This window comes from Camelus dromedarius, chromosome 20 (genome assembly GCF_036321535.1).
Source record: "Camelus dromedarius isolate mCamDro1 chromosome 20, mCamDro1.pat, whole genome shotgun sequence".
NCBI classification, from domain to species: Eukaryota; Metazoa; Chordata; class Mammalia; order Artiodactyla; family Camelidae; genus Camelus; species Camelus dromedarius.
In genome coordinates, this window is record NC_087455.1 from 28,503,919 (window position 1) to 28,531,671 (window position 27,753).

Here is a 27,753-nt window from a genome sequence, read left to right on the forward strand (position 1 = left end):
CGGTGCCGCCTTCCCACACTCTCTGGCTCTTTGCTAGGCTGCGGTGTTTCCTTTTTTTCGCCTTGTCTGCCTCTTCTCATCCTTTCTCGCTCCTCTGCTCTGCGGTGTGACGAGGCCGAATCCTCTCCCCACCTAGCCCTCGCCTTTCTTCTTGTACCCGCGCCGTTGTTCTATTTCTCTCCTTCGGCTGCCGCCGCCACTGCTGCACAGCTGGTGTCGGTGCCGCGTTTTCCCCCCTACGTCTCCCCGCAGCCTATGGCCCAGGCCGCCTTGGGTATTTCTGCTCAAGGTAACCACATCCCTCTTTAAAAATTCCGCCGAAAAAGAGAAGACGCTTTACCCGACTCTTTGGGCCGTTATCTCACGTGAGTACCGATCTGACGGGCGCGGGCGGGCCGGGTCGCGGGACTGGCCTCAGGGAGCCGCCGGGGACCTCGGGTTGGGCCCCGCCGCCCGGCCGGAGTCCCCTCAGCGACCCGGGGCCGGCCGCGTCGAACATGGCGGACAGCGGCGTGTGTGGCGGCTGCCGGTGCCTCGGCGGCGGCGCGGCGGCGCGGCGGCGCGGCGGGCTGGGGCGGCGAGCACGCCTCGAGCCCTCGGGCCGGACCGAGCCCGAGCTGCCGCGGTTGGGGCGAGGGGGCGTGTGCGTATGGGGGCGCGCGCGGGGGTCTCGGCGTCGCCTCCGCGAGGCGTGCGGCCCCCACCCCGCTCCCGTGGTGCATTGCTGTTTCCGGGGAGGGGGCCAGGCCGCAGCCCTGAGGGGCCTCGGTCCCGCAGCCGGGCCTTGAGCGGCGCCTCGCCTTAGCCTCCGGGAGCCCGGTGGGCGGTTCGACCGGCTGCAGCCGCCACGGCCTTAGGTTATGAATGGAGCGGGGCGGGCCCGTCGCCGGCCTCCAGTGACAGCTACGGGAGGAGGACGGGTTCTCGAGGGTGCGGGGAGTGCGGCCCCCCTCTGCTGGAGGAAAGTTGACGCCGCAAGGGGCCCGGCGGCGGGGAAGCCCCGGTGTCAGGTAGCGAGCGAGAGGCCTTTGGCCCCTTCTGGAAGCCTCGGGGCTGCTGCTCCGCCCCCTGCGGTGCTCCTGATTGGGCCGAGTCGCCTTCACTCACCGCAGCCACCTCCTGGAGCCCGAGGATTAGTCACCATGGCTTCGTTTTCCCGTCCGTGCCGCGATTCTTGGGCTAAGAGGGAGAGCGGTAGACTTGGGTGGCTTATCAGGTTCTATTTTGGCAGCTAACAGTTAATGATGGTGTCGTGTTCTACCCAATATATTATCCTGAACGTATGTTTCTTCGGCTAAGATGCTGGCTTGGAAACCTGAAACGGTTGGGGACACAGTTTCCAGCCCCATGATGTTTCAGCAGATTGAACTGGATTTTGTGGCGGCATATTGGATACATTAAGATGTTTTGTCTCCATCGTATTTCCACCGTTGAGCCCCCAGGTTGGATGGGAACTTGAGGACTCTTAGAAAGGGAGAGAGAATGAATTGATGTGTGATCAGGAAAGGTGGTTGTGGCCGAGCCTGGCAGAAATACAGCTAATGGCTGTAGGGCGAGGCCTTAACAGTCCTTTGATTTCTTTTGCAAATGTAGAAGAATGCAGATGCTGGTTATGAAGACAAATAAAGCCTGAGGAGTTTACATTTAGTAGAAAACATAGGCTTCTAATAATTATAGGTGATGTGGTAGGTGCAGCAATAAAGTGCCCTCCCTCTTGGCACTCAGGTTTAACTTTGGATTTTCAGATAGAAGGTGAAAGAATTGTTCCCTCCCCTAGAGTCTACTAATTTACATTTCGCTTTATTTGCCATCTATCTAATCCATCTTCTGTACATGTCAAAGTAAGTTGGAGACACCAGAACACGTCATTCCCTTCAACCTAAGTTTGCACACATTATTAAATAGAAAACTATTTTTTTAAAATTTTGGGTAAAAGTCTCAGAACAAAATGCACAGATCTTAAGTAATCGTTTGATGAGTTTTGACAGAAATACAGCCGTGTAATCCAGACCTCTCTTAAGGTGTATAACGTTGCCATCAAACTCAGAAGGTTCTCTTTTGCCCCTTCAAACTCCATGCCTCGCTACCCACAGGCAACCACGGGTCTGATTTTTTTTTAATTAACCGCTGATTAGTTATTTTATAGAACCCTATTCTAGAACTTACGTATAAATGAAATTGTACTGTATGCATTCTTTTATGTAAAAGGGTTCTTAATTCAGCATATTTTTGATAGTCATCCATGGTGTATTCATCAGTAGGTTGTTCTTTTAACTAATAGCCCATTATATAAATATCTTGCTTGATTTTTTTTTTTAAACAACTTGATTTTGGAATAATTTTAGATTTACCAAGAAGTTGCAAAGTGCAGAATTACTTCATACTTATCACCCAGTTTATCTCGTTATAAGAGGTGGTACACTTTTCAAAACTAAGAAACTGACTTTGATACATTATTATTATCACCTAAACTCCAGACTTTTTTGGGATTTCGCAAGTTTTTAATGTCCTCTTTCTGTCCTGGGGGCAGTCCAAGGTACCACATTGTTGTGCCACATAGTTGGCATGTCTTCCTAAGTCATTTCTGATCTGTGACAGTTTCTCAGTTTGGTTTTCATGTCTGACAGTCTAGAGAAGTGCTGGCCAGTAAAATGTCCCCCAGTTTGTGTTTGTCTGATACTTCTCTTATGATTAGACTGTGGTTTTGGGTTTCTGGAAAGAATACCCAGAGCACTTTGAAAAGTTATTGGTAAAGGCAATGTGAATTTTCAGAGAAATACTGATAATTTGGGGATACTATCACAATGATTGGAGGTCTTTTTATGACTTACCGGCCAACTGCTGACTCAGTTCTAGCTCTCCTGTGCTAGTTACCTCAAGAGACTCTAGCGAGAAACATTATCTTCAAACAAGGAATTTAATTACAATGTTGTACACAATCCAACTTACATACCATTCTAAATGAGAATTTCTCTTTTCCTGTATCTCCTTTTTCATTTAACATCATCTCTTGGTTGATCTTAATTGTACAAATGAACATTCTATTTACCCTGTATATAAATGGCCTTTTACCCCTTTTATTTTTATTAAAAATGTGCCTTTCAAGGTTTAGGGCCCTCAGTTTCCGACTAGTATCTTTTTTGTTAGGTAGAAATGTTTTAGAAGTCCTGCTGAAGAACTTTCTTGAATGTCTGAGAATTAATGTCCTGAACATTTCACAGCACTGCTGTTGCGTTGCACTGAATAGCAAAATAGCTATGTGTATATAGTGTGTGTGTGGAGGGGGAATGAAAATGTCTCACCCAGGATAATTTCCTATTCCTTTGGACAGTTGAGTATAAATTCTGCGTGTCTCCAGCATGAGTCAGCTTTCAGTTAATTTTTAAAATTACATTGATATGGGAAGAACTGGAACCTTTGTTTTGGAGCACTTACGTGGAGTCTAACAACATTATAGTCACTGTTGTGTGTTGGTATGGGTCCTCATCATCTATAAGTGTCATGTTAGCATGTGAGCAGATACCTCTAGTAGACTGAAAGAACATTTTATCTGCCCTAAGAGTGCCTCCATCCTAATTGACATAAGATACGCTGACAGTATACCTAAGAGTGCTTCTGAAATCTTAGATTCTTATAATTAAGTTACATCATTTTCCTGGTTTCCTTCTTACCACCTCTTTTCTAACAACTACTATCAGGTTGTATTACTTTAAAATAGTAATCACTGAATTACAAATAGAAGTATAGATGTAGTGGTTTAGATTAGAGGTGGTAGTCTATCCAGTCAAACCATAATAACTTAAAAAAAATTTCTAAAACTTATTTAGCATTTTGTAGTGCACTAAGCACGTTCACTCACATTCATGTTCCTACTGGTAGTAGGGTGACTTGACTTAGATCTAGATAGGTTAGGTATGAGCAGGAGGTAAATCTTAAGAGGTTACTTATCTAATACATAAGGCAGATCTCAGAAGTTACTTCACATGTATATATAAAGTATTAGCTAAGTCACAAGATGTTTATCATTTTGATACGTAGTAGGATTTTACACCTAAGTAAAGAACTTGGAATTTGGAGAGTAGAAGCAGTAGTATGGATAGTTTCAGACTACTTGATCATGCTAGAACATTATACATAGAAAGTCTTGAATACACACCAGGTTAGAGAGGGTACTTGGACATGATGAAATTTTAAACCACTTAGAATTTTTTTTTTTTGAGGACAAATAAAAGCAAAAATGAAGTTAGGAGAAGGCAGGAAACTGAGTAGGTAGATAGAGCAACTTGGTAAGATGACCATGACGTCAAATTCTGTGAATTTTGTACTCGGCAGCTTAGAAATGCTTACTACATAAAAGAATACATCGTACTGTGGTAAACCCTTTGGAAACATTATTTTGTGTAATACTACCTTAATGAAACACTCTCAAAACCGAAACAACTTCTGGTAGTTAGCCTTTAAGTCAATTCAACCTTCTTGAAGCCCAACCTAAAGTTTTAAAACATAGGAATTAACATAGTACTTTTATTTTCTTCTTTAGGGCGAACTTTCTGACCAAGTATACAACTATCCAGAGGGCCTAGGAGAAGTGCTGTATAGAGAACAGTTCGACTTCAACGCTGAGCCACCTTGGGAACCTAGCTGATGATAGGGGGGTTCCATCTCCTAACTTGTCCATGTAAGTATTTTTCACATCTGTGCAGGGGTTGGAGAGAGTCTTGAAAAATAGAAATAGAGTTCTTGTTGCTCTGTCTTTTTAAAAACCTGACATTGTATTTACCACTTCCAAGTACAGTGACCCTTAAAGCTCTTTTAAAAGTTTTGAAATAGCAGCATGATGGATACATTGATTCAGTTGTATGCATTGTTTACTAGTGACTGGATCACTATGTATTATAATAAATACATACTGCAGGCTAAGTTTCAGGAAATTTATTAGTCCACTTTTTAATACAAGTTGGAGAGTTTTGTTGTTGTTTTTTAAAATATGGGCAGTTGTAGAATGTGGCCATTTAACTCGGTGGATTCAAGTATTTGTGCTTAAAAATCAGAAAAGAAAAAATCAAAAGATTCTGCTCTCCGTTTCACTCACTGAAGCTCTACCCCAGAGCCTGGGATATGAGAGGTGAATCTTAGTTCTTGTTTTTCTGGTTATGAGCATCTTGACAGATACAATGTGATTTCTGGAGTTCATATTCTTTTTCACAAAGTGAGTTTGTATAATACTAATCTGGTGGAAAAACTGGTTGTTTTTAAGGGACTTACTAAGAGGTGATATGTGCTTGACTCCCAACTTGCTGCCTTCCCAAGAGATTTTTCAGGGATAGTTTTTGGCTATACTTCTGTGTATGGATTTGACTTTGAATTAAATCTCTGTGCAAAATGCAGTTTCACAGTAAACTGTTTGAATTTGTGCTGCTAGATTTGTGGTTCATTTTAAATTTTTATTTGTAGATTTCTTGCTATTAAAATTTGGGTTTTGGTATTGAAGTTTAAATGTTTTTAAGTGGGCCAGAGATTTGGAGGGAGTAACAAAATTTCAGGAAAGAGAGCTAACTGGAGAGTACGTTAAAGCAAACCTTTTCAACACAACCTCAAATTACAATTTTAGACTTTGTTTTCATAAGTCTAAAGAGAAAGGGGGGGACCAGTTTAAATAATAAGATAGATTTCTTGAAAGTTCTACTGACTTAGGAAGGTTTTCCCATATTGGCTCCTCCTAGTTATAGGATATTTGAGCAAATTGCTTTTTTTAATATCACAACTGTAAAATGAAGTTGAACTAAAACAGTCCTTTTAGCCCTAAACTGGTAGAATGATTTCTCTTTTATTGAGTGTTTTAACTTTCCTTTGTTAATGCAGTGTGGTCTTTGGAACAGTAGCATTGACATCCCTTAGAACAGAAATGCAGACTCTCCATCACACCGAAACCTGAATCAGAAATCTGTATTTTAACCAGGTAACTTGGATGCATATTAAAGAGATGTACAGTTGCCATCAGTTCAGTGCCAAGCCAATTGTCTCTTAATTTTTGTTAGTTGTCTATTCTATTTCCAACATATCTGAGGTTTCCTCCCAAGTTGGCTTGAAGACTTAAAACTTTTCTGAGTGGAGTGTAGTTGACTTCATAGTCAGGAGTAGATTCTAAAATGGAAATTTAAGAACAATCTTCATGTTTTAAGCAGGACCCTATTAAAAGATAAAGCTTCTTTTATTTCAAGTCTCTTAAATGGAAACAATTTTGCATTATGTTTAATATTTCTAGATGTGTTTCATAGACTTGAGAAACTATCAATTAGCTGATACATTAATGATTCTAGCAACTCAGGGAAAAGTAATCTTTATTTAGAATAAATAGTATTGTAGAACTCAAAGTCTATAGTATCTCTCCCTTTTTTGTGTATGGAGGTGTGATGAGGACGGACACAAACAGAAAATGCTAACAATTTTAATTCTGCAGGTTCTGGCAGCCAAAGTGACACTTATTATGCCAAGGTACAATGTATATTATGTTAAGGGATATTTTAGTTCTTCATGCTTTGCTGTAAAGTTAAGCGACAATCCCTTATTCATACAATTCTGAAATCTGAAAGTTATTTTTAAAAAATTTTTATAGCTTCCTTGGTATGACCTAACCTGATTTGGGAACAAAAAGTTGACCTGAATCTAAGCTGATTTGAGGCTATTTTTATTTAGACTTATCCCATTTAGTGCTAATATTCCTAAATCTTGCTGCAGAGATATTATGATGGGTGTTAACTAATAGCCTCCTGGAGAGTATTACATAATATAAAGTATATATACTAACTTACCATTTTAAAATCAGAAATTTTGAATTCAGAAAGATACCTGGCCCCATATGTTTCCTGACTAGAATTAGTAAAGATGGCAAGAGAAATTCTACATTCCAAAAATGTCCTTAGATATTGGTAGCAGTTTGGGATACTGGACATTGAAATCCTGAGGTTTTCTCTGGAGCAACAATAGTATTTGGAAAACTAGAAGTCGTTCAGTGAACTTAACACACTGGCCTTCGTGGAAAATGCTTGGTACATAGCATTGCAAAATGTCTAGTTACATGAGCTGTATTAGTTACATGAGATAGCTCTATTTGAATCATGTTATACTCCAGTACTTCAATAGAATTTCTCTGCAGGTGGTGTAAGCTCTAGGATTTGGCTTCAGAGGTAGGTTTCTAAATCAGGTAACCATTTAAATTTTGAGATAGTTCATTACATTAAGTGTTTGGAAACTTTGTAACTTGCTTACATAGTAAAATTTTTTTCTTTTGAATATGTGTGTGGTGTAATGTGTGAGCACTATAAAAATACCTCAACATGCTTAAACCAATAAGATCTCAGATTAATGAAGGGTTCTTATTGTGGAAATGTTTTTGAATGCTTTTGAAAAAATTTACTAGGCTCCATGTCTCAGTATTTTTTCCAGTGGACTTGGTTTTCAAGCTATTTTAGCTAGAGCTCTGATTATAATTAATAGATCAGCCTAATGAAAAATTTAAATACTGTTTCAGAATAAATTCTCTTCTAACCAACTACTTCTGTTAGCAGATCTGCTTTGATGAAGTCAGATTGAGTTGATTAGCACATCCCTTTTAACGTTTTGTATCTAAGAATGCAAAAGGCAATTAATGATTTTTTAAAATGGACTCTTAAATTTTTAAATATTCAGATTCTCTCTCTTGATTGTTAATATTTACGTATCCATTAATAGGGCCTGCCTTACCTAGATTGGGATTATTTTAGCTAGGGAAATAGAGTATCTTGTATGAATTTACTACATAGTGCTATTTCTTTCATGTTTCACAGTTAATTGTAGAAAAGGCAGGTTTTGGGCTCATTATGGAGACAAGTTTGGTAACTTAGATTCTGGGATGCAAGCAGATTCAACAGAACCTTTATTAATGGTGGTATTCTTTGACCACAAAGATGACAAAGATGAATAAAACTATCATTGAAATACACAGATTTAGGGACCAGTTGTTAAGGTATGTGTATCCCCTTGGCATGCATAGAGTTGCTTGTGTAAAATTGCAAAACAGCTTTCTATATAAGCCCAATGAGAATAATAGCATGTTAATGTATAAAACAGGGTTTAGGGGACCTGGTATTCTTTCTTTAGGCAAATTTAGATTCTTTTCTGGGAGGGCCAAATAGAATGGATAGCAGTGTAGATCATTTTTTAAAGGGGATAAAATGGTTTTTGCATTTATTATGGAAGATGGTCGAGCTGGAATACACAGAAGTCCCTACCAATCTGTGTATTCCATTATACTTCCTTTGCCAGAGTTGAGTTTGGGGTTCTTCCTCTCTGCCCTCAAAAAAAGCATTTTGAGACACTTAATTCTGATTAGGAGTAAATAAAAGTATTTTGTAAACTATATCTTATAAACTATAAAATCTAGGAAAATGGTAGGCTGCTGTTTTAGGCTGTCCATTGTGCAGACAAGCTTAGGAGGCCGTTGGAAGTGAAATGCTCTCACATTATGGTAAGGCCTAGAAAACGCTAATACTTTTGTCCTTCACCTCCATTCCAGGGACATCCATGCACACTTAATTAAGCAATTTGTCCCAAGCTAACTGAAACAGATTTGCCCATCCTTTTTTCTAATCCAATGAATAATGTGTAGAACATTATAACTTGAATAGGAAATATTGGTACAGCATACTGAGTTGCAAGGATTAGTCTGGTCAAACCCTATCTAGCCACCATGCAGTCTTAAATGCCTGTAACTGAGTGACTTGCAGCAGGAGCCAAGATGATAAACTGTTGGAATGCTCTACTCTAATTGCCTTTCCTTCATTATCTTAGGTAAGCACACATTTTATCTCTAGGATTTACTTGGTGTGGAGTTTTGTTATCTTTTGTTCCTTTACTTTCTAGTTTTATAACCTTGTGAATTGATCTTTGTTACCTTGAGCAAAGTTATTTGGAGGTAGTGGGGAGCACAATGTTTTTTGGTTTTTGAAATCTGTAATGTGTGGGGACGTGATCCTTAGACATTCAGTTGCTTGAGACATTTTGAGTGCTTGGGAACTATGTGTGGCTAATGGCTATTGTTTTGGACAATGACAAAGAACATTTCAATCATCATGGAAAATTCTGTTGGACAGCATCACCCTATGGTAATTGTCATCACCCTAGGATAATTATTATTGTGAATGTGATTAGTATTAGCCATATCGATCTTTTTTTTACTGCAAAGATTTTCTGATGCCCAGTTTATAAAGAGCTTCTAAATAGTATCTTTTTAGCTCATCAACTAGGTTCAGCATGATTAGCATGTTATTATTTGTCATGACCAAAAGTAGGGTGGGCTGTCCTAATTGTTCAACATAGGCACTATAAATAACAAGATAAATAATACTCAGTTGAGAGAGATTTGCTATCCTAAATTCATGAAGAGCACCTACGGGTCAATAAGAAAAAGCAAAAAACATGATAGGAAAATGAACAAAAAGCTTGAAAACCATTTTTCACTAACAGTGTAGCAGTTTCACTCCCAGGTATGTGGCCCTAGACTCCAGCACTTAGACTAGTGCTACCTAAACTGCTAGTCAGCAAGATAGACTCTTGTGCCTGAATGTCAGGTAACACGCTGCTTGATTTTAACTTGTGGATCAGCTAGTTTGCAGATGACAATGTGAGTAGTGCTGCCTTTTGGTACATAAATAATAATAAGAAATGACAGTGTTTTGTAAAATGGCAAAAAAAAAAAAAAAAAAAGAACCCATAGGTCCTATTTGGGCAAATAAACGTGGTACATCTACAAAGAATACCACGCAGCAATGTAAAATAAATGGACTTCAGTCTTATCTATCTGCATGAAGGAATTGAAACTGTAAGGCTGAGCAAAAGAAGTCATGGTAAGAAAACAATGATTCCAGTCATAGATCAAAACCAGTAAAGCCAATATTTTAGGGGCACATAGAGGAATAAAAAGATTAAATAACAAGAGAATGATGATTAGAAAAGTCTGAACATGCTTCTTCTAGGTACCACTGCTACCTGGTGAAGATGGTTAGAGGCTTCTAAGGTTTCAGCCTTCCTTAACCTGGTGTTTTATTGCAGTAATTGTAATACACACATGCTTTATATAATAGAAATAAGTTTTCTTCTTGGGGAGGTGGCAATGAGATTTGCCTGAAGGTAATCAAAATAGTAGCTAAATGCATTTGTTTTAAGGGTTATTTCTTGTGCTGCACTGGGAAAAGTAAAAAGCTTGTAAGGTTACTACTTTCTAATTATCAAAGAGATTTATTTATTTACTTCTGAACAGGTACATACTTCCTCGAGAAAAAAAATTATTTAGTCTTCACTTCAAATAGTCAAGACACTTTTTTTTTAAGGGAGCCTGATCTTGTCCCTTTCACTCACAAACATATTGCTATGAAAATTCTGTATTTCCATTTTCTCATTAAAATGTATTTTAGAATTGTGAATTATTTCATTGGGCAGCCTTTTACATGGGTATTTCAAACTTAGCCATGTTGGGCTTGTTTCCTTTGGGATTTCACTGCCCTGTTACATTCCCTATTCATTCTTGTCTATTTTTTTTTTAATTTTTTATTTTTCACCTTTAATATTATTCCTTTAGAGTTAGTTTTTTTTTTCAACTTTGTCACCTAAAAAAATAAAACTTAAGGGTGTCTATTGCCATTATTGGCTTACCTCTTAATTGTCAATTGACGTAACCCCTGTTCTGATTATCCTAAGTTCTCAATGTAGGTTATTATTATCCATCACTTATTTTTGATCCAGTATGGCAAGAGTTTATATGGTCTTATGATCATCACACAATTTCTACCTACCAGTTCTGGTGTGTACCTTCCTGAAACTACTTTCCTGGAGGCCTGCTCCAGATCTCATGTTTGCAGTACCAAAGTCATCCTTCTGTTCTTCTGGCCAATTATTTCTAAAATATTCTGTGTGGTAAGTAACATTTTTCTGTCAGATGTGGAATGTAGAGGTGACTCTAATAGCATTGTGTCTGTTTTTAAAGCTGTGAGCTGAGTTCTAAGTCATCAAATGCCAATGTAAAAAATAAAAGTGGAAATGCCCTTAGGCTTCTTCAGAGTAATAGTAGTGTAAATTTCAAAATATTTTAAGTTCTCGTTTTTAATGAGTAAAAATCCTTTTAGAAAACTGGTGTTGGTTGGGTTTCCTGCTTAGATGTCTCTGAAACAATACTCTCAACCTTTCAGCTCTCCCTGTTCTACTTCCAGGGAGGTCTTCACTTCAGAAATCCAAGACTCATATTCATCCAGCTTGGTGTCAAGTGGGCTGTTGCTGCCAGAATTATCTTGTGATTATTTGAGAGATGTATCAGTTTCTTCTGAAGTACAATCAACTGTAGAAGCCTTTGTAGCAGGTGTGTAACAAGGCAAGTGCCCAGCTGCTGTAGCCACTCCTCTTGGAGCTGCCCTCTTGATGACATGAGGACTCACGGCCTCATGAAAGGCTCCAGGGAGCAGTGTGCAGTTCTTGGGAGCCTTTTCTTTCCTTGGCAGCTTTTCATGGAAAATGTATTATCAAAAACACCAATATGAAGCTGTGAATAAGGAATGTTAAACAATTATTTTCTTCCCAGCTATGATGTCCAAGAGGAAATTACTTATAAAAATAGTATAGTGATTGCAGTAATTGTATTGGTGTAAAGTAAGCCAAGCTTTCTTTCACCATATATTAAGGTGTTTGGTTGTGAAAATAGCTTAAAGGCTCTTGTGGTGAGTAAGAGGACACATCCTTGGTAAAAATAAACTTCGGAGCTTTTGTTAAAAATAGGCTTGCTTTTAACTTCTAATGCATTGTGAAGAAACTCTAAGATTAAATAGGATTTTCTTAAGTTTAATGTAAGTCAGTGTTAAGCAGCAGTAGACAATAGTATACAGTGGTCCATAATGTGTTGGAGTCAGTATATCAGTCCTGTTTCTGATTTATAAGCCATAAAAGAAAAAATGGTGCATTGTCTTAGGAATTACACCCAGGATTGGAGCATGGGGGAAAGTTTATCATCACCTGGGTTTGAGTCTGCGTTCTTAATAGAGAGGTTCCTGGAAATTCCCTGTGGTGTGGATTGACTTGGTAGATCTGGCATACAGTATAGACTCTCCTTACCCCCAACAACACTTGCACACTTATTTTCATTCTGACTCCCTAGAACATGCAGTGTGTCATAGATTTTTGGCTTAACATTATCACCAAGTGACTTCAGATGCCTTTTAAACATTTTAGTCAAATTATTTCTTCACTTCAGTGCATTATAAAGCAGAAATGTAGAACATAAACCTTTTTTGCAACAGTGGAGCTTTAAAGTATTTTTGCTTACATGTTAAGAAAATTGCAAGCAAAGCCTTCTAGGGTTATGGTTATGAACTGCTTTTTAGGACTCTGAGATATTGGGGGTGGGAAAGACTCAATCAAGATCAGCCTACGCTTAGCCACCTGCTTAAACCTTTTCAGTTGTTCGGAATATTGGGCTTTCAAGTGACATTTCACTTGAACAAAGGGTTTATTGGCTCAAAACTCTGTTTCCTGAAGATTTTTTGTTTTGGATTCTTTTGAGGAATTAGTTTTTTCTAGGCATAACTTTTAATTTTTAACTGACAGTTGAGCTTTTTTGCATTTACATGTGGCTCACTTGTGTATCAAGGTTTGGGGCTACTTTTAAGGATGGACCATCTTTTTCAACACACTTCAGGGAGTTCTTTGCTGTTAACCACTCCAACTGTAAAGAATTCCCCATTCTTACAATCATCCTCGTCCTCCTGTTTCTCAGCACCTACTATGGGCTAGGAATTATGGGAATCTCAAAGCCTTCCCAGTGAGCATTGAAAAAGATGGACCAAGATAGAGCTCACTTATCTCCACATTTATATATAGACTTTATTAGTATCGGCTTTAGTCAACTATTGCAGTGCTCAGTATAGTTAAAGTAAAAAATACCACGTTTACATCTGTTTTAGTGGTTTCAGGTGTGTTAGTCCTGTAATCCTTTTTGTCTGATATTACCAATATAATACATTTTATTTTTCTATCACGGTCCTTTTGTGCGTCAGCTACAAATTGGTAAACTAACCCTACCGTTACCTCAGAAGTGAGACCTCCAATTCAGTGATGGTAATATAGCCACCCTGCATGCATTATAGCTCTCCTTTAGAGCAGGGCACACTTTTGCATGTTTTTATTCATGTTGGTAGTACAGTTATTTGTCAGCTGTTTTAGTTTGGTCCTCAATGTTTAAAATTATTTCACTTCTACAGAAGTCTAAAAATTTATAGTGATAGAAAACAGATAAATTGTTACCTGAGGTGGACTTGGGGGTTACTGCAAAAGGGACTGGAAGAAATTTATGGTAGTTGTGGTTACACTGGTGTGTACATTAGTCAAAGTAGGTCCACACTACTTACTGCATGTAAACTGTTGATAAGATAGGTGAAAAAGGAAAAAATAATTTCAAGTTTAGGGTTTACCTGAGAATTTAGACAAAAGATTCAGAAGGAACAAGGTTGAAGTGTAAAAAATAGTCATAAGAAAAATTGAAAGGCTATGAGTAGGCACAATAGGACGTTTTGGTACCATGTATGTTTATTTAAAGAATTTTTTTGTTAATTGGTACCATATGTGAATAAACTTTGTAGAGTTTATTAACAACTATGGGAATTTATGTGTAAGAGAAATGGTTAATTGATTATGGGAGTTTCATTAAAGCTCTGTCAAAAAGACTGAGAGTGGTATTGCATTTCCAAAAGAGGACCTGTGTTTTCTAGGGGACTGCTGGGAGACCAGTGTTTCCTTCTAACATATAGGCATACCTCATTTTATTACATTTGGCAGATATTACAAAATTACTTTTTTTTTTTAATAACAAATTGAAAGTTTGTGGCAACCTTGTGGTGAGCAGGTCTATCGGTGCCATTTTTCCAACAGCATTAATTTTTAGTTAAGATATACATATATTTTTTGCACACTTAGTAGACTACAGTGTTGTTTAAAACATAACTTTCATCTAAGACTGGAAACCAAAAAATTTGTGTGACTCAGTTTATAGCAATATTCATTTTATTGCAGTGGTCTGGAACTGAACCTGCAGTATCTCCAAGGTATGCCTATAATTTGGTCATCAGCATCTCTCGAGATAGCCTAATTAGTTGTTCTGTGCTGTAGTGTCTTCATCCATAAAATGAAATAATACCAACTTTGTGGTTTTAAAGGTTTACAGAATATTATATAAAGTATTTGGTACACTGCTATTAAAAATAAAAACTTGCGTTTAGATTTAGGCTAGTTTAGCAGGCAGTGGGAGTTGAACTTGTACATTAATTTGCAAATTGTTGGAAGGAAAGAATATTCTTATCCCTGTGTACTATTCTAGAAAAAGCTCTGAAGAATGTGGGCATTCAGTAGTTAAGATTGGACTGAAATGGGCCTGATGTTTTTGTAACTATTTAGAATCCTGATAGTAGAGAAAAACTAGCCTTTCTGTAGACCCTGTAGTTGTAGGAAATTGAGCTTCATCTTGTTCTGGCTTTAAAAGCTTGTCTTTGGGGCGGGAGTGGGTGGTGTCTATAGGTCAGTGGTGGAGTGCACGCTTCGCATCCACGAGGTCCTGGGTTCAGTCCCTAGTACCTCCATTAAAAAAACAAAACTAGAATTTGCGTTTAGTAGCAGTTGTCTGTGACAGTTTATAATTGATAACCCAAGGTTCCCTAGTAAATACTGCTATATATAAAGTAGAATATACTCTCGTGAGCTGAAGTACGAGGCTAAAGATCTTAAGTATTTTTCATCATTAATAGAATAAGTGATCTTTTTGAATGACTATCTTTTATCTTTCCTATTTGCTTTAGTGCATAGTTGAATATCCCCCTAAAATTGATGTTCTAGCTGGTCTTAACATTGCTTAAAATAAATATATATCCTCAAGCTTAAAATGTCTACTTTCTGGGCACAGATTTTTTTTTTTTTTTTTTGGTGGTGGGGGATTAAGTAGGTTTTATTATTTATTTTTAGAGGAGGTACTGGGGATTGAACCCAGGACCTTCTGCATGCTAAGCATGCGCTCTACCACTTGAGCTATACCCTCCCCTCTGGACACAGATTTAAATCATTTCTGGTATAACAACCTTTAGAGAATGTCCAGGCTATGATTTGAGTTTACTTGCCGTAAATATTAGGTTTCATGCAGATGTGCCTAAGTTAACTCCTTTGATAAAGTAAAAGTATCTTCACCTTTTGTAGTGTCTACCATCGCAAGAAAGAGATTTGCTCAGCTAAACTGAATGTAGTTGACTTCTTAGAAATAAAGCTGTTAGTGTTTTTAAAATACTGTTTGTGTTTCATGAAATCTGACTAATGCTATAGCTTACTGATGAGTTTGTTTTGGTGCAACCAAAAAGCTGACACTTTTGAGAAGGTTGAAAAGGAGTGTATTTTTAGGACAAGGGATGTTACCCAAGGTGAACTTCCAGCATAGAGCAGAGGGAGGGGAAAGGAGAGGAGGAAATCAAGGACACAGGAAAAGCTGTGCAGGTTTTAAAAGAGGTTGCCGAAAGCAAGTCTATGTCCATTGTTAATGTGGCAACCACAAATCAGTACCAGGCAATGAGTGGCATCCTGTCTGGGGGACTTGTTTTGTTTATGGACTTTCTTTGTGTTAAAAGAAATCTTTGCCTAAAAGTAACCTAAGAACCAGTGAATTCAGCAAAGAAGAGATGTGAAATATGTGTTGCTCCAGAGAACAGTGGGTAATCTGGAGAAAGGGGGAAGGTTTGTTTGGGGGAAGGATTGGATTTGGTCTGATGCCTTTTTAAAAATCAGAGTTCTTAGTACATAAATGGTTTAGGATGTATAGGTCTCGTAAGAGACTTAGATTATTAACTAGTTCCATTTTAATTTAGCTTGTGGTGGGATCTAGGCAGTCTGTGAAAGCTACTGGTTGTCCCCTCAAGTTGGCCTCCACTTTCACCCATTTCTACTACTTACATTTCATATGTACTAGAATTTTACTTGGAAGGCGGTTGTCTGCAGTTACCTGGTAGCACGCTGTTATGTGGCTGGCAGTGTATTGAAGTTCAGACTATTTTGATTTCTTAGCTGAGGATAGTTATTTCACTATCTTTCTTTACTTAAAATGAGTAAAATTTTATGTGTTAGGAAAGAACTACAAAACGAGATGAATAAAACAGACTGGGCCTGCAAATATGTAAATAAGGTAACCATGTTGACTTGTATTAAATTGTGCGTATGTGATGGCTACCTTCTCAAGAAATTGTCATATTGCGCTTGTTTTTAAATGTATGAGTACACATTTGCTTTACAGTGGGCACTAGAGGAAAGGATATCAATGATCCAGTGTTTCTGAAAGTGTTAAATGATCACAGATTGCTCACTAAATTAGGTACTTCTTATTAGCACACATGACAACTCCTACATTAAGTTTGACTAATGAAATAATACTGACTTTGAAATAACTTCTGTTTTGACAGTTTGTTGCATATTCTAAGGACCCAGACATAAGGCTTGGTGGCCCGTCTCTTGTTTTTCCTGGTTTATGACTTTCGGCTTTGTGGAATACGGCTGAGATGAAAGGATTTATTGACGATGCAAACTACTCCGTTGGCCTCTTGGATGAAGGAACAAACCTTGGAAATGTTATTGATAACTATGTTTATGAACATACCCTGGTAAGTGTGCTGTCTCACATTTTTCAAAGTACGGTGTTCACAAATTTCCGAATTCTAAAGCATCAATGCTCTGTTTCCAAGATCTTAATCGAGTAATAAAAGTACTTTGTTCAGATGTTGACTTTTCTAGATTGTCTTAACTTGACAACTCCCCATACCCCTTACATAGTGATGAAGTTTTCTTTCTACCTTTTTTTTTTTAATGCTTCCTGACAGTTCTTTCTCTGTGTGCACCTGACTCTCTTAATTTATATTTCAGATAATCTTGGTTGTGAATGTTCGCTGAGAATTTATTCTGAATGCTTATTCTCCACTCTCCTCCAAGTGTCAACTGATTGTTGAAGAATTGTTTTCATGTTACTGGTTTCAGTAATAGGATACCCAAAAAACTTCTCTCCTTCTTTTGACCTTTATAGATATGCTTCAGTTTCCTCACATACCAGCAAAATCCTGTTATTTTTCTCTTGTACTGTCAAAATTCCTTTTTAGGAAGTGAGAGAGAGTGACACTGTCATATTGTTCAGTCTATTCTACAGCCAAGCCATTCTAGTTTTCTCATGTCACTAGGAACCTCCTAGTGGAAGTATGGTGACCTGTCTCTTAGTCACTTAACAACACTCTTCTTGGGTCACAATGTTAGGGATGGCAGCTTGCCTTTTAAGGACAGGGTAACTTCAGTACAACTGTCCTTTATATGCTACACATAACCTGTAATTTCCAACATGTCTGTTTCCCGGTCAGTATGTTTCAATAATGTACATTTTCAAGTGATGTGGATAAAAAAGTAGAAAACAGTAATATCTTCATGGCTTTTCAAACAATATTTGAATATTATATATTCTAAATAAGATTATTTTGTCTGCCATCTAACATTAGGTAATTTATGTTCTGGCTGACATGCAGTCATCTCTCTATTCTTAGAGTAGCCTCAACTTTGAAATCATTTACTAATCTCTCCCAGATCCCTAATTAAAATCAAGTTTTCTTTCTTTTGAGGGAAGAATATGCTTACTAAGGTTTATCTGACATTTAGCATACTTCCATATTTTAAAATTTTGCCATCTCTGTGCACAGAGACTTAACCAAATGCATCTCTTTAAAAATGGGTTTCTTTTGTTACCTTGTTTTACTGTCTTTAGGTGCAATTCGTAATGGAGATAGTTCTTTTTGTTTGTTTTTGCATTCCTGGTTCTAATTGTAGGTCTATTTTAAACAGTGGAGGAAAGCATGGAGCGAAATAGGTCTTTCCCTCCCCTCTACTCAAAAAGTGAAATTGAGGCAATTCTGAAGTAGAAAGTCATATTTTGAGAAAATGTTTAGATTCTCCTTTGTTTGCTTGATCTATCTTAATTGGTCTTAAAAAGCATTAAATGTGGTAATATGTAAATGTTTATGTTGGCTCATTTGTGGAGGAAACCAAGGGAGTTCTTCCCTACTCATTATGATGCTCTTTTCAATAGCTCTTAATGTTTCTTTTTTTCAAAACCATAATAGACAGGGAAAAATGCATTTTTTGTGGGAGATCTTGGAAAGATTGTGAAGAAACACAGTCAGTGGCAGAACATAGTGGCTCAGATAAAGCCATTCTACACAGTAAAGTGCAACTCCACTCCAGCTGTACTTGAGATTTTGGCCGCTCTCGGAACTGGATTTGCATGTTCCAGTAAAGTAAGTCATTTTCATTTTGTTAAAGTGCAGCATTTCAAAATTGACTAACTTATGGTGACCCCAAACAGTAGGAGAACAATTGCAAGGAAATTTGACTTTTGAATGAGTTTTTAAACTCTTGTTGAAATTTGCAGTCTAATGGAAATCTACAAACTTTTAAGTGTACCCATGAAAGGAAAGTTTCAGTGAAATGAGACTTCATAATCTTTCTTTATCTTTAATCAACAACTTTTATTTCTCATTCTTAGCCTATAGCTTGCTAAAGTTACTTCCGATTACAGCAAGGTAATAGCCTAAAATACGGGATTTCTCTGATGGTAATTACAGGCATACCTCTGATGCTGCAGGTTGGGTTCCAGACCACTGCAATTAAGCTAGTCACATGAATTTTTTGGTTTCCCAATTCATATAAAAGTTATGTTTATACTACCCTGTAGTCTGTTAAGTGTGCAGTAACTTCATATCTTTAAAAAAAATACAACATACATAAATAATGCTGTTGAAAAATGATGCTGATTGGCTTACTCAACACAGGGTTGCCACAAATCTTCAGTTTGTAAAAACGCAGTGTCTGCAGGTTGCAATAAAATGAGGGGTGCCCGTATACCTTTTTAAAGGTTTTAAACAGAGTATAGTGTGGTAATCACTACCAGAATCTGAACTATGACATTATGTAATCCTAATTTAACCTTATATAATTTGAATTTAACCAAAAAAAAGATGTATAAGGCAGTAATGGAAAAGTAATAGAAATTTTGCCTTTTAGATGACATTGTTTAAAATCTATTTTTAGACGGAAATGGCTTTAGTGCAAGAATTGGGTGTGTCTCCAGAAAACATCATTTACATAAGTCCTTGCAAGCAAGTATCTCAGATAAAGTATGCAGCAAAAGTTGGAGTGAATATCATGACATGTGACAATGAAGTTGAATTGAAGAAAATCGCACGTAATCACCCAAATGCCAAGTAAGTATAAAACTAAGTACATGGGAATTTATTACTTAGGGTTTGGGTTTTTGACTTTAGCCTATAGGGAGGGGGGCATTTATGCAGAGCAGTGGTATATGTTGTAATTATTTTAACTTATTTGAAGTTCCAATATGGAAAGTGCTAGCATTTTATAGGCTGCCTGCGTCTGATCCTTCATGTGGAGTTCAGATGAGATAAGGGCATTTGGGGATATGAATTTATAATCTTTAATTCAAGGAAGAAAATTTGGTAGGATAGTCAGATTACGGTCACAGCTACATTTTCATAATTATTAATCATGCTAGTTATTTGTCATATTGGGAGCAGGATGTGTTTTGTTGAGCTTTTTTTCCTGGTTAGCTAAGGGTTTAAACTAACCTTGGCCATAGTTTCTTGAATGGCCATCCTTAGTGTCAGGAGTTTTAAGAGGCTAGTCCATAGATTCCAGAGATTTCTTTAAGGCCCATACCTCTCTTCAGACAGGACGTTTAATGATTTTACTCTTAATCACACATGCGTCCCAAGATTTTTTTTTTAATGGAGGTACTGGGGATAGAACCGAGGACTTCGTGAATGCTAAGCATGTGCTCTACTACTGAGTTATCTCCCTTTCCCCCACCAAGATTTTTTTTAATTAAAAACTTGTGAAAAATTTTAAGGCAAAATTCATGTTGTCATGCACTATCATGAGAACTTCAGACTATACTAAAAGTATATTAATACAAAATTGTTTACTTTTTTAAGTGAGTCTTTGTGTATGTTACATGTTTCTGAAAATGTGTTATCATGTCCATATTTTGCTAATGTCTATAATTTTCTTACTGACTTTAATGATATTCTTAAGAAAAATTGTCCTGATAGGATTTAAGATTGCCTAAGTCTTGATCATTTTTGTCTTGATTGTCATGATTTGGAAGGAAATAACCAAATAGATTTGAATCAGTAGTCTAAAAGGCTACTGTTGAGACACATTAACTTAAAACTTCCCAATTTTTTTGTTAGATGTATAAGGCTAATGAGAGGACTGTTCAGAATAAGTGGTAGAAGTTTAGTTAGCTAAAACAGTTCAGGTAATTTGAAACATTTAAAGCCCCGATAGTTTTTACTGAAAGACAACGATGGCATTGCTGTTCAATTTAGTCTTTCTAGGTGGATTTATGGACTGGTGGACTTCATTTGAAAGTAATGTCTTTCATTACAGAGCCCAACCTACTCTTGCTGCTACAAAAGAGTCTTAACTTCCTGCATTTTCCACATTCCCATCCTTGTAAGCGTCATTCTTTAGGCCCTAATTGCTAGTTTTTTCTCTATACAGGATTGTTTTTCATTAGGTTCACTTGATTCATCCGTCGCTGGATTTTGGAGCGCTGACAGCATAGTCAACACACTTCCTACAATCTTCAGGCCTCACATGTGCTGATGATGATGTAAACCAACTCTGCCCCAATCATCTTCCCCTTCTCTTAGGGTCTTACTACATATTGCAACAGAAGATAATATTGGAGGTGAAGAGGGTAACATGAAGTTTGGCACTACTCTGAAGAACTGTAGGCATCTTTTGGAATGTGCTAAGGAACTTGATGTCCAAATTATTGGGGTTAAGTGAGTATTTGTTTTAAACTTCATTTTGTGTGATAATCTTTGTCTTTATGCTTACTGATTTAGGGTTTCATTTGCATAAACTTCAGTAGATTCAATTTTCAGTTTAATGTACACATTTTCTTCGTTTAGGAAAATAAATATGCTTTATCATTCGTATTATTTTGTGCCTGCCCCTCCCCCACCCCAGAAAGAGATTAAAATAGTCAATAACAATTCAGTTAGTAATTTAAATCACCTCTTTTTAAATTGAATGCAGGGATTTACTAGCATTCTAATGAACACCAAAATGACATTCAACTTCTAAGTTGTAGATGTTATTTCATTTTTTCTTTTTCGTATCCTGAAACTTTTTCTCTTTTTTTTTTTTTTTTTTTTTTTAACTTTTTGTTGTTTGGTTTTGTTTGGGGTTTTTTAGAGGGAGGGAGGGAGGAAAGTAATTAGGTTTATTTACTTTTAATGGAGGTACTGGGGATTGAACCCAGGACTCCATGTGTGTTAAGCATGCACTTTATCACTGAGCTACACCCTCCCTGCTTCTCCTTTTTAATCCCTCAGGGGCACTTTAAAAAATTAGTAGACTTTATTTTACCCTCTCAATTTGTATATGTAAGGAAACTGAGACCCAGGAAGAGTTAATGATTAGATGATAGTTTCAGAACTATGGTCTGTCACATTTGGAGCACAAAGCTCCACATTTTTAAATTGTTCATCAAGATGGTCAAGAATCACTACTTTTTGAACTTCCTGCCTTAGTTGACAACATTGACAATATTTGAGAGTTCTCATATTTCAACTAAGTTTTAACTTTTTTTTAGTTAACATAAAGGAAGGTTGACTTAGGGTGTATTCTTCTGTGAATTTTAACATATTTGTGTAAACCACCACCATAATCAGGGTGCAAAAAACCATATTTCAGTTAAACTTACATATTTGAGTTTTTGAAAAGTATCACTACTGATAAGTCATTCTAACTTATCACTAGTGCTCAGCTGACTTGATGTTCACTTGTATTTTATTTCACAATAGATACATTTTATACTTTTTAGATAAAACATGTATCTAAAGATTTTGTCACCCAATTATTGGTGATGCTTGTTACTTTACCATACACGCATAAAGCGTGTTCCTATCTGATAGCCATGGAGCATGACTGATACCTTATTGTAAAAAAGATTGTTTATAAAATTATATTATCCAAACACTGCCTTTTCTAAAAGACTCATGCTATAACTTGGATGATTAGAGGCTGTGCTTCTAATGCTTTAAATATTTGGTAAGGTTAATGTGAATATTTTTTTGTATCAGTATGGTGAATGAGAATTGAAAGAAGTTATAGAAAGTGCTCTAAAACATGCTGTGACTTCAAATTTATTACTCTATTTCTTTCAGATTTCATGTTTCAAGTGCTTGCAAAGAATCTCAAGTATATGTACATGCTCTATCTGATGCTCGGTGTGTGTTTGACATGGCTGTAAGTTTTTCCCTTTATTTTAATATATGTATGTATATGTATAACTGAATCACTTGGTATGCATAAAACTAATATTGTATATAGACTATATGTCAATAAAAATAACGTTAAGTTATTTTGATATTTTAAGTCAGGATGTTATTTTAAGACTAAGATTCAGTGGTTTTCTACCTCTGAAGTACTCATTTGTGACATGCACATTTTTTAAAATGAGTGTGAAGGGATGATAAAGTAATTTACTTGCATATGTCTAAGGTAGTACAGACAACATAAAACAGTATAAATAACACTGAATTAACCTGCTTCTGTTATTAGAAAACAAAAAATGAAGGTCAGAACAGATACTATTCACCTCCCTGGTTGGGATTTTTTGAAATGTCCCTGTATGCATTATGATTTGGCAGAGCATTTAAAGATTTTCCTCCCCTTTCTCTAGGGAGAATTTGGCTTCACAATGAACATGTTAGACATTGGTGGAGGCTTCACAGGAACTGAATTTCAGTTGGAAGAGGTAAATGTTGTTCAGTAGATGGACGTAACTGGAATAATCTCCCACTCTTGGCTACCTACGTGGTAGAGGCATGTGTAGTTTTTATAGCAGGAACTAAAGCCTGTGGCATCTTTTTAAAATTTGATTCTAAGAAAATGAATGGGCAGTGTAAAGACCTAGCCATCTTCGACAATTTGAACTCTGTAGCATGATTTTATCACAAAAGTTTATTTCAGTACTTGATGGCACAAATGAATTCATAACTTGGACAGCTTGAAAACTGTTTTATCCAGATACACATCACTCTTCACTTTTCCAGTTTGGAAACTGATTTGAAATTTTGGTCCTTGGTTGCTAGTGACTGAATATAGAAACATGACTTTAATCACCAGTAGCTCTTTGCCATTGGAGTTAGGAATTTTTTTTTTAGGTTAATGCTATTCTGATAGTTAGAAAATAAACTTTGATGACTTGAAAGCTTGCTTCAATGCTAAGCTTCCTGGCCTATAATTCAACTACTTAATTTTCCTAGAAAATTTAATAGCTGTTAGTCTCTTACTGTTGTGAATTATCTAATCCAATATTGAAACCTTAATGTGGGGTTTAAAATCCATAGGTTAATCATGTTATCAGCCCTTTGTTGGATGTCTACTTTCCTGAAGGATCTGGCATTAAGATAATTTCTGAACCTGGAAGCTACTATGTGTCTTCTGCATTTACACTTGCAGTTAATATCATTGCAAAGAAAGTTGTTGAAAACGATAAGTTTTCCTCTGGAGGTAAGTTACAAAGTTTATAGTTTTGTTTCTGTTAGTAGATAATTCCAATTAATTTGAAGATGAATTTATCAGATACTACTCAGGTATAAATTATACTGTAGGACATTTTATGTATTATAAAGTTGTAGGTGGTCTTCATCCATTATAGGCAACAGCAAGGGAGCTTTTCAAAATGCCCTAGCCAAAGTCCCACTCCTTAAGACTTTCTGAATCCAACTCTTAATGGTGCTGATGTTTGACAGGTGTATTTTAGGTAAACTTCCCCAGGTGATTGATTTTTTTCCCCTTAAGAACCAGTACAATCTTAAGCGTATAATTTGACAAGTTAATGAAGGCATACACCGACATTCCTATAAAAATATAAATTTCTTATCTTGGAATTTTTTCCCATTTTTGTTCCACTGCCAGATAATCACTATTCTGATTATTTTTCTACCATAGATTAGTTTGGGATGCCCTCGAACTTGTGAATGAGTATACATTTATCCATTCTAAAGTGGCCTCCTCTCCACTGTGCAAGTTGCTCCTCACCTTTACTGATTTTGTGTGTGTGTGTGTGTGTGTTTTAAATTTTATCCATTGAGCAGTTGTGTGGTGGTGGTACCTCATTGTAGTTTTAGTTTGCATTTACTTGGTAACTAATGATGTAGAGCATTTTTTTCATATGTTCAGTGGTTGTCCTTTGTGAAGTGAGTTCTGTATTTTAGGCTATAGTTTTAAAGTATGTCAGTATATTGGTGTTTATGTTTTGAGGAATGTGAAACTGAGTCAGTTGATAACTACTAATTCAAGCTATTTGATATGCCTTTTAGATGTTTTACTATAAATTCATCTATACTTTCCCTGTTTTATTTCAGTAGGAAAAACCGGAAGTGATGAACCAGCCTTCATGTATTATATGAATGATGGTGTTTATGGTTCTTTTGCAAGTAAACTATCTGAGGACTTAAATACCATTCCAGAGGTTCACAAGGCAAGTTTTATTACAAATAATATTAAAACTGCTTATTTGGCAGTTTATGAACTGAGCTGTTACTTCTAAGATGCATCCCAATTTTGGAGTAATACTTTTGGGTGGGGAATGTAGTTCCTTTTTTGAGGATTTGCATTCCACTGGCTAAGTCCCTTTAGTTGCTGCCTCCAGTGGAGTTAAGGAGGAGCACCACTGCCCCTGACTCTAGGGCTTTCTTTCAGTGACACATTGGATCTGAGGTAGTGAAAAATGCTCTTATCAGCCTCAAATTCAGTGCCTACCTGAGTAAAAATTTAATGAACAAGAACTCCTTTTTCCCTACAGAAATACAAGGAAGATGAGCCTCTGTTTACAAGCAGCCTTTGGGGTCCATCCTGTGATGAGCTTGATCAAATTGTGGAAAGCTGTCTTCTTCCTGAGCTGAATGTGGGAGATTGGCTAATCTTTGATAACATGGGAGCAGATTCTTTCCATGAACCATCTGCTTTTAATGATTTTCAGAGGCCAGCTATTTATTACATGATGTCATACAATGATTGGTAAGATGGTGTTGTTTTATTTTAAAGCAGTTTGGGTATTTTAGGTGACATAAAATGCTTGCTAATTTTAATTCTGTAATGAATGCATAACTTCGTAATAGCAAAATGATCTCTTAAGAGTGATTGGAAGACCAGTTATTTTATAGTCCTATTTCATTATTCATTTGTTACGTGGTTGTGTGGTCTTTGTACTTAAATTCAAACGTGTTAATTTTTCCTTATGTAGGTATGAGATGCAAGATTCTGGAATTACATCAGACACAATGATGAAGAACTTCTTCTTTGTGCCTTCTTGCATCCAGCTGAGCCAAGAAGATAGCTTTTCCACTGAAGCTTAAGCAGGCATTAATGCTTCTTTAGATCTGAAGTTGCAGGTTAAGCTTGTCTGGTCTACATTCCAGTGTGGAAAAAATTTGAACAATCTTATTCTGTTAATTCTCTTGGAAACAAAAACTATTAGTAATAGCTATTTGGGACCAGACGAAATCAGCTCTCATCTATAATTCATTGGGCATAATTGGGAGATTTAGATAATGTATCCAGATTTAAACTTACCAGTTTGCCCTACCCCCTTAAGCATTTAAAATAAAATATGCAACAAAATGGATGACTTAGTGGAGATGGAAGCCCATGAATTGGGTTCCCCATTAAACCGTTTACATACAAGTACACAGTTTTTATACTAAGGATTCGTGTTAAAAAGTCTTGTAAAGTTAACGTCTTTCACCCAGATATATCAAATGTCAGTGGAAGACCAGTGTGACTTCATTAGATACGTTTAGTGTATTTAGAATGTGTAAATTTGTGCTTTGAACTGTAGTTTAATAAATGTAAAATTGCATCATAGTATTTGTTGTATTTGACCTAATGTAACCCTTGTATGATTGCAATAAAATTTTGTGTAGATTTTACTGTTTTTTCAGGCTAAAACTTTGGGAAGGGGGCTAGCTAGCAAAGGTAGTTTTGAAATAGATGTGTATATGGACTGTTTTGAAGGTTATTTTCCTTTATAGCCATTTGAGTTTAGTTTGGCTTAGTACTATTTTTCAGTTATTTAATTAGTAATTTAAGTAAATTGTTTGGTAAATCATTGTGAAGTTCAGATTCATTATGGAGAGTTGATGTTCAGTAAGCATGATGTTTAACAATTTTAACACCAAAAAATGTTAATTCTGCATAAACCAATTGTAATAATTAATAGGTGTTTCTGTATAGATAGAATGCATAGAGTACCTTAGTAAATCTCTGAATCAAATCTTTTGGCTGAAATGGAAGATTCTATTAAATACTTTGAATAAACTTTGGGGGAGGGAAATAAAATTGCAGAAAACTGCAGCGCACTAAATCTTAAAGAAGGGCTACATCTATATTCAGAAACTGATGCTCTTTTGCACGGAATATTATTTAAATTCAGAGTTGTGAGGGGATTGGGGTGAAGCACACCTATTTTCAATTTCTCAGTTGCAATGATTTCAAACTTAGGGTTTGTTGTTTTAGCTATTCATTTAGTTTCTTACTTCCCATTTTTTCAGCTTAGTGTAATTAGTTTTAATTCTTTTTCATACTAAAATTTTATGGTGATTGGGGGAAGGGAGTTAGTCACTAACCTGACAGTTGTTGCCAGGAATTCACATTGTTCACTGCTAGTATATTAGTAATCCTAGATCTCAGAATCACAATAGTAATAAAATAAACAACAGGGGTCATTTTTCCTAACTTACTCTATGTTCAGATGTGGAATTTCTGTCTCCCAAGAGGAAATGTGACTTCACTTTGGTGCCAATGGACAGAAAATTCTACATGTGCTACATAGGAGAAGTTTGGAATGCACTTAATAGCTGGTTTTTGCACCTTGATTTCAAGGTGGAAAGAAATTGATCATGAATCTCTAATAAATTTCAATCTCTTAAACCAGTAGGTGCTTAATATTTTTGATTTGATTAATTCCCACTTGAATTTTATGGGTTCTATTAATAAAAAAAAAATTAGGACCCCAATCTGTTGTCATCTAATTACCCTTGGACTTTCCAAGGTATAATGTGGAGTTTTATGCAAAATTCCAAGCTACCATGCAACTTTTTTTATCCGTAACCAAGGAGGAGGAATTGTTCCCAACCTTCTTTACATGTTGTGCTTTTTGGTCCAGAAACGCCAAATCTTTTAAAAGATGGTACAACTTTGAGTTCTTGGCTTGACTGTACAACTTTGAGCTTCATGGCATGTCAATTTTGCCGTATTTTATAGGAGAGCTATTCTGTGCATAACAGCTCAGAGTTGCAAGTACGACATGTGAATGATAGGGTAACTTTAAAACTGTCTGTATTGTATTTGAAGACTGTTTGCCATAAATTTGAAGTTTGAACTTATGTATTTCAATTTGGTATGCTAAAAAAGTACTGAATTACTGTAACAATCTTTTTTTAAAACAACGTTGTAATCTCAGTTCAGAATTTAACTGAAAATATAAAACCCAAATGATTTCTATATAGTAAATTGAACTGTAAAGGTAACTTGTGTGTGATTCTGAATACACAGATAAAATGTTTTTATTCCTCCTTA

The 27,753-nt window shown here is 36.7% G+C and overlaps 1 protein-coding gene across 4 annotated transcripts; it reads left to right on the top strand.

Annotated features, from left to right (window-relative positions):
* Window positions 1-27,753, top strand: AZIN1 (antizyme inhibitor 1). 4 transcript variants are annotated; one of them, XM_064476916.1, is made up of 13 exons: window positions 1-365; window positions 4,541-4,678; window positions 11,244-11,401; window positions 16,506-16,703; window positions 18,198-18,371; window positions 19,165-19,337; window positions 20,808-20,942; window positions 22,332-22,413; window positions 22,850-22,924; window positions 23,520-23,682; window positions 24,540-24,655; window positions 24,980-25,194; window positions 25,421-27,753. In XM_064476916.1, the coding sequence occupies exons 4-13, from the start codon at window positions 16,602-16,604 to the stop codon at window positions 25,530-25,532; spliced, it is 1,347 nt and encodes a 448-aa protein (XP_064332986.1). In that variant the 5' UTR covers window positions 1-365; window positions 4,541-4,678; window positions 11,244-11,401; window positions 16,506-16,601; the 3' UTR covers window positions 25,533-27,753. The 4 variants fall into 4 exon arrangements, with proteins under 4 accessions (XP_064332986.1, XP_031295287.1, XP_031295285.1 ...); XM_031439427.2 differs by having other exon boundaries at window positions 11,244-11,389; XM_031439425.2 differs by lacking the exon at window positions 11,244-11,401.

Excerpts from the sequence above, each read along its gene's own strand:
- AZIN1 (XM_064476916.1), top strand. The coding sequence starts at position 16,602 with ATGAAAGGATTTATTGACGATGCAAACTACTCCGTTGGCCTCTTGGAT. Across the intron at positions 20,943-22,331 it reads GTCCAAATTATTGGGGTTAA|ATTTCATGTTTCAAGTGCTT; the intron begins GTGAGTATTTGT and ends TATTTCTTTCAG. Across the intron at positions 22,925-23,519 it reads CTGAATTTCAGTTGGAAGAG|GTTAATCATGTTATCAGCCC; the intron begins GTAAATGTTGTT and ends TAAAATCCATAG.